Source organism: Neltuma alba, unplaced genomic scaffold (assembly GCF_004799145.2).
Source record: "Neltuma alba isolate B1F8T4 unplaced genomic scaffold, ASM479914v2 tig00003682_pilon, whole genome shotgun sequence".
In the NCBI taxonomy this organism is placed as follows: domain Eukaryota; kingdom Viridiplantae; phylum Streptophyta; class Magnoliopsida; order Fabales; family Fabaceae; genus Neltuma; species Neltuma alba.
The window spans coordinates 14,358-28,088 of NW_021633384.1; the positions used below are offsets into that span (position 1 = coordinate 14,358).

The 13,731-nt window shown below is 37.2% G+C and overlaps 3 protein-coding genes and 1 long non-coding RNA gene across 7 annotated transcripts; 3 read left to right on the top strand and 1 right to left on the bottom strand.

Annotated features, from left to right (window-relative positions):
• The first annotated feature begins 1,283 nt into the window (after positions 1–1,283).
• On the top strand, positions 1,284–4,544 carry LOC114742203 (uncharacterized). Of its 4 annotated transcripts, none has more exons than XM_028930483.1 (11): positions 1,284–1,355; positions 1,500–1,595; positions 1,721–1,786; positions 2,355–2,435; positions 2,548–2,601; positions 2,683–2,751; positions 3,377–3,439; positions 3,627–3,709; positions 3,809–3,874; positions 3,971–4,048; positions 4,154–4,544. In XM_028930483.1, the coding sequence occupies exons 2-10, from the start codon at positions 1,548–1,550 to the stop codon at positions 4,008–4,010; spliced, it is 570 nt and encodes a 189-aa protein (XP_028786316.1). In that variant the 5' UTR covers positions 1,284–1,355; positions 1,500–1,547; the 3' UTR covers positions 4,011–4,048; positions 4,154–4,544. The 4 variants fall into 4 exon arrangements, with proteins under 4 accessions (XP_028786316.1, XP_028786314.1, XP_028786315.1 ...); XM_028930484.1 differs by having other exon boundaries at positions 1,310–1,401; XM_028930481.1 differs by having other exon boundaries at positions 1,291–1,595.
• A 2,951-nt stretch (positions 4,545–7,495) lies between these two features.
• On the bottom strand, positions 7,496–12,799 carry LOC114742206 (receptor-like protein kinase 2). The gene is made up of 3 exons (XM_028930486.1): positions 12,727–12,799; positions 8,259–11,269; positions 7,496–8,096 (listed from the first exon to the last, which is right to left on the bottom strand). The coding sequence occupies exons 2-3, from the start codon at positions 11,062–11,064 to the stop codon at positions 7,669–7,671; spliced, it is 3,234 nt and encodes a 1,077-aa protein (XP_028786319.1). The 5' UTR covers positions 11,065–11,269; positions 12,727–12,799; the 3' UTR covers positions 7,496–7,668.
• Positions 11,073–12,373, top strand: LOC114742208 (uncharacterized). The gene is made up of 2 exons (XR_003739842.1): positions 11,073–11,135; positions 12,119–12,373. It is a non-coding gene; the product is annotated as an uncharacterized LOC114742208 (long non-coding RNA).
• Positions 12,789–13,315, top strand: LOC114742207 (uncharacterized). The gene is made up of 3 exons (XM_028930487.1): positions 12,789–12,859; positions 12,937–13,071; positions 13,142–13,315. Exons 1-3 carry the CDS (start codon positions 12,801–12,803, stop codon positions 13,293–13,295), a joined length of 348 nt encoding a protein of 115 aa, XP_028786320.1. The 5' UTR covers positions 12,789–12,800; the 3' UTR covers positions 13,296–13,315.
• The last annotated feature ends 416 nt before the right edge of the window (positions 13,316–13,731 follow it).

Sequence of the window (13,731 nt, forward strand, 5' to 3'; positions counted from 1 at the left end):
AGTGTTGTCATTCCTAAAATATCCTTGCTAATTAAGTATATTGGCTAAAACTATCATTATTAGAAGGATTATCTTGGAAAAAAATGCATAAATATAAGAGACAAAATGGATTGGGTTCTTATAATTAGGACCAAATAAAAAGTCAAATTGGGTCTTATAATAAGGACCGGAGGAGTATTTGATTTACTTTTCAATGATAATATGAGTTTAACACTTTAACTAAAACGAAGGAATTTAATTATCGCAATAATGGACCTTACACTAGATTGTTCGGTGGCAATGGCGTGCATGCATACACACACACATGTATGTATGTATATATTAATAGTGAGGAAGGAATATAAAAGGTACCAGCAGAGTGGCAAGTTCCATGCATAGCTGAAAAAAAAAAAAGAAAAAATAATGGATGCAGCCAAAATTAAAAATGAAGAGCTAATTAATTTAGTGGCAGAGAGAGGAGAGGATTATTGACATGGGATCTCTCTGGATCCCGAAATTTTAATACCTAACTTTTGTATTGTATGTGTTTTTCAACCCAACCTTCCTAATAACTAAATCTTGGCTTCTTCCCCGAGTTAATGAAAAGCAATATGCTCTCTCAAACTCTTTTATTTTTTATTTTATTTTATACAATTAAGAGCTCAGTGTGTTTAACCGGTTGAGCAATAATAAGCAAAGACTTCATAAGGTGAGTTAAACTTAATTTTAGTTGGCCCATAAAAAGTCCAATAAGAAAAACACCAATCTATACCACACAGTGCACACAATATGACTCGCATTATTTGGGCTCAAAACATCAGAACTAATTAATCAATACTGAATCTGTCTTGATAAGATAAATGTGAGAAAAAATTGCAAAATTTTCGACAAATGAAAATCACTTTGAAAAAAAAATTTATTTAATAAACTTATAAGAATAATAAATTTGTAATTTTACGAATAACAATATTTGTTTCGAAGGTGCATTTAATAATTAAACATGATTCGTTATTCATCGCTGTTTTTTCAGATTTCCAAAAAACCACATTTCGTCACTAACCAATGCAACTTTCAACTGAATCAAACCACCTCCAAAAGCTAAACCAAACTAAATATTTGAATATCTGGGTGTTAATATGGGCTCCCTTAGAGCCCAATTAACAATTTTACTTTTGACACTTGAGCTCAATAATTATTGGGGCTCCGGGGGCCTATGGTGGGCTTTGAGTGATTATCTCCCACAGAGGTCATATAAGCCCAGCCCATCAGATTCCCACTAATGATGTTGCAGAGCGGAACGAGGACCAGAAATATTGTTTATCTCCAACGTGATGACGAAGGAGATGGAGAAGGAGAATTGAGCTCGTCATCTTACGGTAGCGTAATCAGCAATGACTGTAGCTCTGGGCGTGTCTTCTTTAGGCTCACTCTTAGCGCATTTACCTCGGCAATTAGTTGTTACTTCCCCTGAAGTTTTGCGAGCACGTTCTTTTTCAAAACTGGGCTTTCATTCTTTGCAGTTAAAGAGAGCTTCGTCCCCAAGAAGGTTCGTAATTCGAGCTGCCAGAATGGAGTCCACAAGGGTCACGCTGGGTTTTAGAGCTCCGGAATTTCAGGTAGTTACTGTTCTAGTCTTCTGTTCCTGTTTATTTATTTGTTATCCGAGCAAGGGATATACTAGTTCTTAAAAGACGTTGATATCTATTTTCCTCCTGTATTGTTGTTGGATGGATTTAATTAGCTTCCAGAGCCTCTCACTGGGAAAACATGGAAATTAGAAGATTTTGAAGGATATCCAGCCCTTCTGGTAAGATGGCATATGCTAGGTAGAGCCTCCGCTGTCGATTATTTCTGCCTTTTATCATGTCTGCTTTGCCCTTTTGTTAGTATTCGACTTGTTCCGCGGTTCTCTCCTTTTTTGCGGTCCAACGAGTGAGGAAGATTTCAGCGTCCGTACGGAATTAGAAGTTAGCTTCAAATTATATTCACTGGTTTGTCAGTCTAGGATTGGGCACCAGTTTGTCACTGAAACTGGTGATGTTTTAAAATTAACTCACTGACTTGTGAAGAAAATAATTTTGTAGAATGCCAACTAGACGCTGATTCCTGTCTGCTTCATAGTGGGTTTATATCGATCTAGTTAAACCATTTTTTTTCCTTTGTTGCATTGTGCAAACATCCTCATGAGAATTCTTTTTGTTTATTTTCATTAACTGTCCAGCCTTATTGTATAAATTTATGAGTGTTTTGGCAATAATTACCTTTCTAGTTGGAGTATTTGCTAATTTAATGAAAGCTTGATCTCCTCCCTTTGCTTTAAATATTGACAAAGTTTCTCTTGTTTTAATATATGTTTTCCCTTCATGTTCACACAGGTTATGTTTATATGCAATCACTGTCCATTTGTCAAACACCTGAAAAAAGATATAGTAAAGCTTACAAATTTCTATATGCAGGTAGTGAATTTACCCACCTTAGAAGAAATTAGTTCTTTCTTTTAGCAGCACTGCAGCAGCATATACTTGCATAAGCAAAATGTTAAAACATTTGTCTTTTGCTTCCCTACAGAAAGGACTTGCAGTCATTGCTATTTCTTCAAATTCTGTGACCACACATCCCCAGGTTCTTGTAACTTCATATTTGATAATAAAGCTTTTTGGAAGCTATACTATTGTTTGTCCAACGTGGGATTGTTCCTCACAGGATGGACCAGAATTTATGGCTGAAGAAGCTAAGCTGTTCAACTATCCTTTCCCATATCTCTATGATGAGGTGCGCTACAGTAAATATCAATGTCTTCATTGTTAATTATTTCCTTTATAGCTGCACAAATGCCTATCTGATTTTATTTGTTTAGCCTAATTATCAACTGACTCCTTTTGATGCAAATCAGCATTGTTATGTTCATATATTAACGTGATGAAGTTATTTGTTAGGTTCTCTATAGGCCACTTTTACAGCTTAAAATTGAGTTGCTTGTCCTCTTGTGTCACTGGCGCGGAATGAATTTGATACTGATAACTGGTAGACCTATTTCATTCATAAAGTTTATTGAATATTCATTCTGAAGTTTTGAGAAATCTGAGACCTGACATGATCCCTGGGAATATCAATTTCTCAAGATATGAATGGGACACAATGCAACTCGGTTATCATTATATTTTAATTAACATGTTTTAAATATTTAGCGTGTTTCTAAGTCATGCTGACAATTTGATGATAATTTCGGAACTCCCTTTTTCTGATAGCATAAACTCATATGAAACAGCAACTGCTGAGGGTTTTTAACTTACAAAGATCACTGAAAACAACTTATTGAAGAATTCGTGAATTCTTCATGTCTTTCTTGAAGCTGGTAAAATCTTACATGATAATGGTGGAATATGTTGGAGTGCAGACCCAAGATGCAGCAAGAGATTTTGGAGCAGTCTGTACACCGGAATTTTACCTTTTTAAAAAGGTAATCACTTCTAGCGTGCCCTGACTCTTGGAAATTGATAGATTAAAAATCAACCTTAAGAACTGGCATATAAGTTGCATTTGCGGTTCAGTGTTAACTGTTAAGCATGAATTTACAAAGGTGTGCGCCGGAGAGCTGGTATCCACTTCTTTCTTTGAAACCTTAAACCAACCCTATGAAATGACAGGATGGTCGGAGGCCGTTTGAGCTAGTTTATCATGGGCAGTTTGATGATTCACGGCCCAATAGCAATGTGCCTGTCACTGGAAGGTTGGCTTCTTTAACTGAGGTTAATTGAACTGTCAGCTGATGGATCTATCTAAACATGCGGTAACCTGTAATTTTTTCTTCTTTTTTAAATAAATAAAGGGACCTGAGTCTGGCGATAGATCGAGTTCTTAGTGGCCAGCCAGTACCATCAGACCAAAAGCCCAGGTAATACATGTTGCCATTCCTTTCAAATTGTTCGGGCATCTTTGATTTCCATCATGATCACGTACTTAAGAGTCATCATTTTCTTCTTGTATAAAGTATGGGATGCAGCATAAAGTGGCATCCAGGGAGAGCGTGATAATGTCGAGCTGCGAAAATCTCTCTCAAGATATTTATGTGAGTTCCAGTTCTTATACTCTTCAAGGTGTTCCGGGATTTAGCGATTTCAGCCATTGTGATTTTGAATTATGCGACATTTACTGCTCTTTTCCTTTCTTCCAGTGTTCCTGTTTCATTTCATCACCTTGATTCCAAAAAGTCCTGTTTAAAAGGCGAAAATGGTGTGCTGGTTTGGTTTCTCCTGCATACTGTATCTGTATGTAGTGTAACTTATTTAACACGTAAATACTATATGTTAAGGAGATAGGCTTTTAGAGAGTTCCGGGCTCCCGTTCTGTCATGAAACAGTTGTTTCTGCCCCCCGTTTATCAGTACAGGGCTCTATGCTATAACCATGAGTTCTATTTTGTAATTCTTGTGGAAATTGTCCTCTTAATAGTTTTTTTTTTTAACTATGAAAACTTGATGCATGGTGCCTTTAGAGCGCATGCGGGACAGTTGTATCTCTGTTCCGTACAGTCTCTCTAGTTATTAACGTTATATCTTTGTCAAACTCTGGAGTTAAATTAATTTTTAGCGCAAATATAAACTTGTTGTGTAAATTCGTGGGGTAAATTTGTATAAGTTTGCGTGTATTAATGAATAATTATTAAAAGGCTTAATTATACTTTTAAAACTTTAATTTCATACAAGATTTTAATATAGTTCTTTAACTTTTAAATAATATATTTTTAATCTTTTAATCCTGTTAATAAAAATGATGATATTTTGATTTTAAATGTTGGTAAAGTGTTTTTAAATGTTAAAATTAAATTTATTGGATTAAAGGACTAAAAGTATGTGTTTTAATTTTAAGGGATCAAATTGAAATATTATATAAAGTCAAAGAAAAAAATATTTTAGTTTTATTAAAATATTTAATTATATAATTAAAGTGTAATGTATAGTAACAAATTATATAATTAAAATGTAGCGTATAATAACAAATTTATTTAAATATAAGTCATACTAATTTAAAATGAGTTATGCGTAAATCACAGAGAAATGCCGAATTAAAAAAAAAAAACTTAATTGTTAATAGGTTCTTCTTGTGGATTGGTGGTAAAATAACCATAGGATGTCATGTAATTGCCACAAGTTGACATATAAAAGGCATCTATAAATCTCTCACTCGAGACCTCACCAGAGACTTTTATGTGATATTTTTGAATACCCGTTGTTTTAAAGACACCAGTTTTCTTATAATTACAATTATTTATACGGGTATCTTCTTTGTAACTTTTATCGAAGATTCCAACTTTATGAACTTGTTCCCCACACGCTGCTCTGCACATGGTCAAAACGAATCCGTACAGGTCGAGTCTATCCAGGTTTCAGGTAACCTAATGGGTTTACTGAATTAATACTATGAACTCAGTGATTGACTCCGATTTGAATATTACTAAAAATGGTCATTATAAAAATATTAAAAATTATCTGCAACAAATATTCATGCAGGTCATTAAATCAATTTTTATTTTAAGCATTTAATTATAATATTTTGAATTTGAAGAGCAGATTAAATGATGAGCGAGCTGTGGATTAAAGAATTTACCATTAGTTTTAGCAAATCCTTATGTTAGTGAAAACAATAATGTTGCAGATGATCAAGCACAACACAATCTTGGAAGCATTTAGTACTACTATCTATATGTAGCACTAAAAAAAAATTCAATTTAAAAATTTCATTTGCTTTGCCTATAAGTAAAGACATGCTTTTATTGTTTTTTTTTTTTTTGCTTTCTTTCCATTTTTGTTCACAGCCCGATCATAGAAGGCCAAGTGGCTTCCCTGAAGATGTCCTTCCATACAAGTTTATTTGGCGAAGCAATTAACGCTCCAAAAAAACTTGTCTTCTTTGTGGCACAACGCATTCGAATTGTCATGATCACCGTGACAAGTCCTCCTTCCTGATTTCTGATATGCTCGTCAGGCGAAATCTATTATTAGGAGACACTTTAATAGAAGCCTCCTTTTATTGCCTTTGTCGCTATTATTTCTTTAGTACACTTGTTCTGCTCCTAAAAATCTGTGCGGGAGGTTATGATATTCATCTATTTTGTATCATTCATTCCGCCCAACACTTCAGATTCTGCCTCCAAACTACACGTGTAGTGTCTGATCATGTGTCTCCTGTAGCATAAATTCGCCAAACATGGGAGGTTGGTTGGGGAAAGAAAGAAAGCGGTGGGTCACACTTTCTCACATGATTGTAATTTTTTCTTTCTAAATGAATTCAGTTTCATGGCTAATTACAGCACCAAATCCAATGAAAGTACTATTACTGCAGCCTTTTTCTTTTCCCTTTTCCTGCTTTACAGCATGTTGCTTTGATATCAACTGCTGGCAATTCTTGCCTAGTCCTCACTGTAGACTTCATCCATTAACGAAGAAAATAAATCCGCTTATGTGGAGCCCATGTATAGATGGGAAGAATTCTTTAGCTGCAAATCACAAATCAAAAGGAAAGGAAAGCTAACCTAGAGAGAGCCGCTTGACTTATAAATCACACTACATTTGTGAAGCCTTCAGATACGTGACTCATAACATAATACTATTGGGTTATACTTGTAAGTTGACTAGACCATCTTATGTATCTGCTGAAATAGTAATAGTTGCACTTTTCTACAAGTCATTCCACATATCCTCACCTTCCCTTCTTGCTTGTATTGCTATAATCTACACGCCAGTAGATTATTTGATTATATATGATGTGGTTCTAGATGAGCTGAACTACATCTAGATGTACTACCTTACCTTTTAGTTTTGAGGTTCATGTTTCTCGAATGGGAAAATATTGTGATTACTTAACATTGGTGATTACTTGCGTTCTTAACTAGTGGACATCCGATCCATTGCAATATCTGTGGGCCTAGGATGGTCTCCTGGCTACGTATCTTTCAAGAACATGGAGCACCAGCTCTCTCTCTATCTTCACAGAAATTATTGTAGGGACAATTGAGAGGGTGGTGGCCCAGATGCTTCCTATGATTTTTGCCCTCTATAAGCTTACAGCCAAGATAGGCCTCGTCACCTACGCTTTTCTCTGGCCCTTCTCTCCATCCATTTGGATGCTATGTCTGTTTCCTCAGGTTCCTTATCCTATAGCTGCTAAGGTTAATTGAACCCTTAAAGTCTCGTTACTTTACCACACTGTTCAACATGTTTACTTCCTCTGCCATTTGTTGTCGGCAGAAACAGGTTTTAGATTGGTGAGAGACCCGATTCCTCAAAGAATGTTCTTTAGTGGACTGAATTATGCTCTACTCTGTAGCTATATGACAAGGCTTTTACAGCTGCATGCCCGTTTACAGTATAAATTATACAAGGGACTCTTCATTTTTTTTTTTTGGTTACATACAAGGGGTTGTATTTTATTCTTATAAAAAGGATACATAAGATGCACAAAAGAATATTACGAAATGATACGCTCTATGAAATGGAGGACTTGCGAAGGATGGATGGTTCCAGACTTCCAGTATGTATGGTTTGCTTTGAACTGAAGAGTTAGCTTGTATATATAGCTTCCATTCAAAAGGCAGAAATTTGGAATTGCTATTTGAGACTAATCTATACAATTATTTTGTTACTTGAATGAACAAAAAATTAGGAAGAAGATGACGACGACGACGATTCTATTAGTGGTTCACATGATCTGGAGAAACTTGAACAGTGAACTGCGACTTTTTGATTGGTGACTGCCCCTTTTGGAGAAAACTTGGTTTCTCGAAATTGTCAGTTTCATGCCTGATCTCCTTGAGCATTGCTGTCACATCTTTCATGGTGGGTCGTTCTTCCGGGGATGGATTTACGCACAAGAGAGCCACCCCTAGAACTTGAAGCATCTCTGGCGTTCTAGTACCACATTGCAATACTAGTTGCTGGTCAAGAATTGATGTGAATTCCCTTTTCTTCTCTCTGATTTCCCTGTTAACCCAAGTGACAATGTGGGCACCCTCTGGAATCCTATTATCAGTTGGCTCCATTCCCGTCAAAACCTCCAGCAGCACTACCCCATAACTGTACACATCACTCTTCTCTGTGATCCTTAGGCTGTATCCATATTCTGCAGTTTCAAAGAAAAATCCTCTGATTACTCATAAGTCAAATGGCGTGGAGGATAAGCCAAAATAGTGATTAAAAAAAAGAAGTGTTTTTAACAAATTAATGATACATGACACAGAAAATCAATAACTGGTTTAAAGAGCCTCAGAGCGGATATACTCACCAGGAGCTATGTACCCATAAGAGCCTGCAACTATGGCAGAGGCTTTTGAACACTCAGAGGAATTCACCAGTTTTGCAAGACCAAAATCTGCAATGAAAGCTTCAAATTGCGGTCCTACCAGGATGTTGTTAGCTTTAATGTCCCTGTGGACAATTGGAGGTATACAATCATGATGCAGATATTCTAGACCATGAGCTGCTCCCAGTATGATCTTATACCTTGCATCCCAATCCAAGAACAACCTCTTTTCATGGAGCAACCCACACAAACTCCCATTGCTGATATAATCAAATAGGAGTAATCTTGTTCTTCCATTGTTACAGCATCCGAGAAGCCTGACGATATTTTTATGTCTTATTGATCCTAAGGTCTGAACCTCTGCAGAGAACAAATCTCTCTCTGGTGGCTCGTCATTCTTTATTGGCCAGAGCTTCTTCACTGCAATTATCTGCTTCATTGGAGTCTCTACTTGATAAACAATCCCCGAGCAACCCTTTCCTACAACGTTTGAATCTGATAACTTTGTGACAATGTCATTGATGGAGAAGTTAAGTTTTTGAAATGGAGTAAAAGTCCATTCCATTTCACTTTCTTCATCAAATTTCCTCTCAAATGTGGCCCCGTGAATTCTCAGAGCAAAAATCACTCCAAAAGTCACAAATACAGCCGTTAAAATAACACCAAGAAAAGTGTAAATAATAACATTTCTTACTGACTTAATGCCTTGGTGATTTCGATTCATGTCACACTTGCTAATGCAGAGCTCAGGGTTGCCAGCAAATGCAGCAGCAGGGAGTTCATGAAAGAACTTTGTATCTGGAAGTGAACCAGTGAAACTATTGTAGGAGACATTCAAAGACACTAAATTGTCAAGACTACCCAGTATTCTGAGGCTGCCTGTTAGCTTGTTGTGGGAGAGGTCTAAGTTGGAAAGTTTTGAGAGATTTGAGAAGCTCTCTGGAATGGGACCTGTTATAGTGTTCCAACTCAAGTTCAAGAGGATATCCAGTCCTTGCAATTGTCCGATCTCATCTGGGATGGAACCAGAGATTCTGTTGTTGCTAATATCCAGCAACTGCAAATTCTTACAAAGGCCCAGTGACTGAGGGATCAAACCTGTAATGCTGTTGCCACTGATCATTAGCTTATTTAAAGATGTAAGCTTGCCCAAATTTTGGGGAATACTTCCAGTTATTCTGTTTGCAGAAAGATCCAAGACATTAAGAACAAGTAGGAATTCAAAGGAGGAAGGAATTGCTCCTTGCAGCTGATTCTTGTGCAAGTCAAGCATTTGTAGCTGATTGCAGTTGCCAATTTGGTTGGGAATTTCTCCATTGAGTAGATTATCTGACAATTCAAGAAAGCTCAATCTGCTTAAAAGACCTATTTCTGGTGGAATTGGACCGGTGAGGGTGTTTGATCCCAGCCGCAGCCTGACCAAGTTGGTGCAGCTGCCAATATCTGGGGGAAGTTGACCTGAGAGTCGATTTGAAATCAACAATAGCTGAGTTAAGTTCTCTAGATGAAAGAGAGCACTTGGAATTGACCCAGTGAGGAAATTGTGTGAGAGATCAAGTGCCTCAAGTTTCTCACAGTTGGATAGTTCTGTTGGTATGCTTCCATAGAGTTGGTTCTGCCAAGCAAAGAACAAGGTGAGTTCTTTCAGTTGTCCCATAACAGGTGGAATCTCGCCAGAGAACCTGTTGTTATCTAATTCAAGCTGCTTCAGTCTGGAAAAATTGCCAATAAAGGAAGGTATTTCTCCAGAAATGTTATTATCAGAGAGAAGAAGCTCCTCCAATAAGAGCAAATTTCTAAGAGTCACAGGGAGCTCACCTTCCAAGGAATTCAAAGAAAAATCTACAACCATCAGATTTGTACAGTTGCCCAGACTTTCTGGAATGGTGCCAGTTAAATTGTTCTGCCACAGCATTACTCTCCTTAGGCTTTTCATGGAGCCCAATTCACAAGGAACGTTACCAGAAAGCTGATTTTCATATAGAAACAAATTCTCCAAGGCTGAACAATTATGAATCTCTGGTGGGATATGACCTGTGAGGTTTGCTGTGTAGACAGAAAGCGTCTTGAGATTCTTAAGTTCCCCTATACTTGAAGGAATCTCCCCTGAAATCCCAGTATCTGCAAGACCCAGAAAAGTGAGAGCTTTACAATTTGAAATCTGCATTGGAATTTCACCATGGATTCCCTGATTTCCACCTGCTCGAAACATTTCTAGATCTTTCAAATGGCCTATCTCTCCAGGAATCTTGCCAGAAAGCTGGTTGTCAAACAGTTCCAGCTGACGAAGCTTGGAACAATTCCCAATTTCTGTTGGAATTTCACCATGTAAGGAATTTGAATTTAATTTTAACCACTGCAGATTAGTTAACTTCCCCATTTCTGCAGGAATGGTTCCTGATAAAGCATTGAAGCTGAGGTCCAAAGAAACCAGAGACGACAAGTTCCCTACTGAACTTGGAACCTCACCAGTAAGATTTCCATTTGAGATGACAAGAGTGGTGAGGTGACCAAAAGAAAGGAGTTGCGTTGGGAAGCTGCTACGGAGATTGATAGATGTTATTACAATATCTGAAACAAAACCATCTTTGGAACACCTTATATAATCCCATTTGCAAGGACTTTTGTCGGTTGGATTCCATGAAGAGAAGGAAGTAGCAGAATCAGAGGAATTGAATGTTGAAAGCCATGAAAGCAGGGAGAGACCTTCCTGGTTCAGAGTATAGACGGATGGAAACAAGGAGATATTAAGAAGCAAGATAAAGAGAGTTATTGCATTGCTTGACATGATGAGGTCGGCGTGCTGCTACTGTTGTATCTCATCAAAACTGCACCGCGCTAGTCTCTCAAATTTACTCTGTATGTTCCCTTTATCATTGATAGTTGGATATTGAATTCCCATTACACCATTTAAAGTTCATGACAAGGACGTAGACTTTTCCTTTATTCTCCTTCTTGAAACAGTATTTATTGTTTCCTTTGAAGTAAGTTTACTGCAAAAACAGAACAAACAGACAAATTTGAAAGTTGGCATAGTAAAATTTGGTAAATGGTAATTGAAGGTTGACTTTTTACTTGGTTAAGTAATAAATAGTATTGATCCTTTCTTTCAATAATTTTTTTTTGCATTCAGGATTTAGGACTGAAGTTTCAAAACTGCAAGAACACAATAAATAGCGGCTTCTGTAATGTATTATATACCCAATTTTTGTTATATTAAACAAAATTTTAGTACAGGTTTCAGCATTATGTAATGGAGCTGTTATCCAGATGTAAAGTAAGAGAATATCGGCTGTGAAAATGACTGTATTGGCTTATACTCCTCCGGTCCTTAATATAGGACCCAATTATTGAGTTGGTTTGGATCTTAAATATAAGACCCATTTCTCATATTTGTCAATTTTCTCTAAATTATCCCTATAGATACTCCCTCAACCATAATCAAGTAGAAGAAGAAGAGGGGGTATTAAGAAAGATGATTATGGTATTTTAGGAAAAACGTGTCACATTTCTTATAATTAACTAACTTACCTAACTTTCTTAATTTAATCAAATTAGTTAAATGGGTCTTATATTAAAGAACGGAGGCGTATATTGTTTTCTGGGTGGTAACTTGCCTGATACATAATAGGACAATATAACTGGGAGAGCAGGAGTGCAGTTCTGAACTGTTGCGATTTTTTTAATCCTTTAAGAATATCTTGGTCTCCTCCTCTGTATTTTTCTTCTCTTTTAGCGATAGTGTTCCTTTTATTTATTTGTTATATTTTGCTGTTGTAGCAAAATTGTTCATTTGTTGTGAAGCACATAACAGCAGTTTTTCTTCTTCCTGGTCCTTTTAGGTGCAAGTGACAGTAGTTGCTGCGAGTTCCTGGAGCCACCATGATGATGGTTCATCTAATTCGGCATAACAATCCAAGATCTGAGATGGACCAGGCAACACCCAACAAAGAATAAATAATAGGCTTATTAATGAAAGAAAGTGGTAGAGACCACAAAGCCTCAATTTTTTCTGTTATATATGCATGGTGAGGTCTCAAAATCATGTTATATTGATAAAGTCGTTTCTTATCATGAAAGTCAGCCAGTGATAAAGGTGCATGAACCTTTCTTCCAATGTATGCATGAACCTTCCTCCAATTCTCTGACTCCTCTAATTTCTGATTGTATTGAATTCCCCAAGGTAGAATACTGGAAATAGTACTATTGAAGCCTCCCAGGAAAATGAAAATTGAACAGGAGGCGTGTTGAGATAGATATATGGGTCAGATCGTGGATAAGGGTTGTGAATTCAAATGAGATATTTATCAGTCACTAAATTATTATTACCGAGTGACTTATTCGTCGTATATGATATGATATACAGATGTGTGTGTGTGTGTGGTGCTGGTGGTGGTGGTGTTAGTGTGAAGAGAACATCATAGAGAACTTTGAAACAAAGAAAACATACAAACAGAAAGATTCAGAAGGCAGAAAACGATCTCTCAGGTTCACGGGTCTGATGGAGATGTCAAGCGAGACAGTATGGCCCAAGTTGTGGATTTGGAAGGTGGGGGCAAATCATTCCCCAACCACAACAAGAGGTTACACACTAGCTTCTCCAATTGCTCCTTCAACCTTTCCCTTCCAAGATTGACTCTTTCTATCTCCCTTTGTCTAGACGAAGCGACAAAATAAGGTGGCAAGTTACGCTGTTATACTGTACGCAGAAGGAATCATCATCCTTGTTACAGTATGGTAAGAAATTATTCAAATATGAGTCCTTGTCCATATTGATAGTACTACGCACGGACTGGTATGTACTCTATCAGGGAATGTTAGGTTTCCCATTATACTGAGAAATACAACTGAGATGTTATTATTAGGGTTATGTTTAGGCATTGGGACGATGGAGAGGAGGACACAAATGGTGGTACAGAACAGAGCGATTGGTTGAGAAAGGCAAAGCAAGAGAAATGGAACCATCGATCTTTTGGCTTACCATGGAATGGAAGGGTCCACTGGGTTCTCCAGAGCTGAATTATGGCTGAGGGGGAAAAGTGGGATTGGCCAGCATAGACCACTAGGCAGGCACATGTTAAGTCCTCATCTTTCATGAATTTTAATTATTATTAATATTAAATATTGTTGTTTTAGGCATATGATGTGTAGGGGTGTTCAAGGCCGGCCCGTCCCGGTCGGCCCGTTCCGGTCCCGGTCTTATTGGGACGGGACGGATCCGTCCCGAAATTTTTCGAGACGGGACAAACCGGGACGGGACAAAAAAGGGACCGGGACGGGACGGGACACGGGACGGGGTCGTCCCGTCCCGTCCCGGTTCCATTTTTTAAAAAAAAAAATTTTAATTTTTTAATTTTTTATATAATATTATTTTTTTCATATTTTTTTAAGATTTGAAACTATTGTATGGAACTATGGATATATTTATTTAGAGTTTTTATATTTGTTAATGATT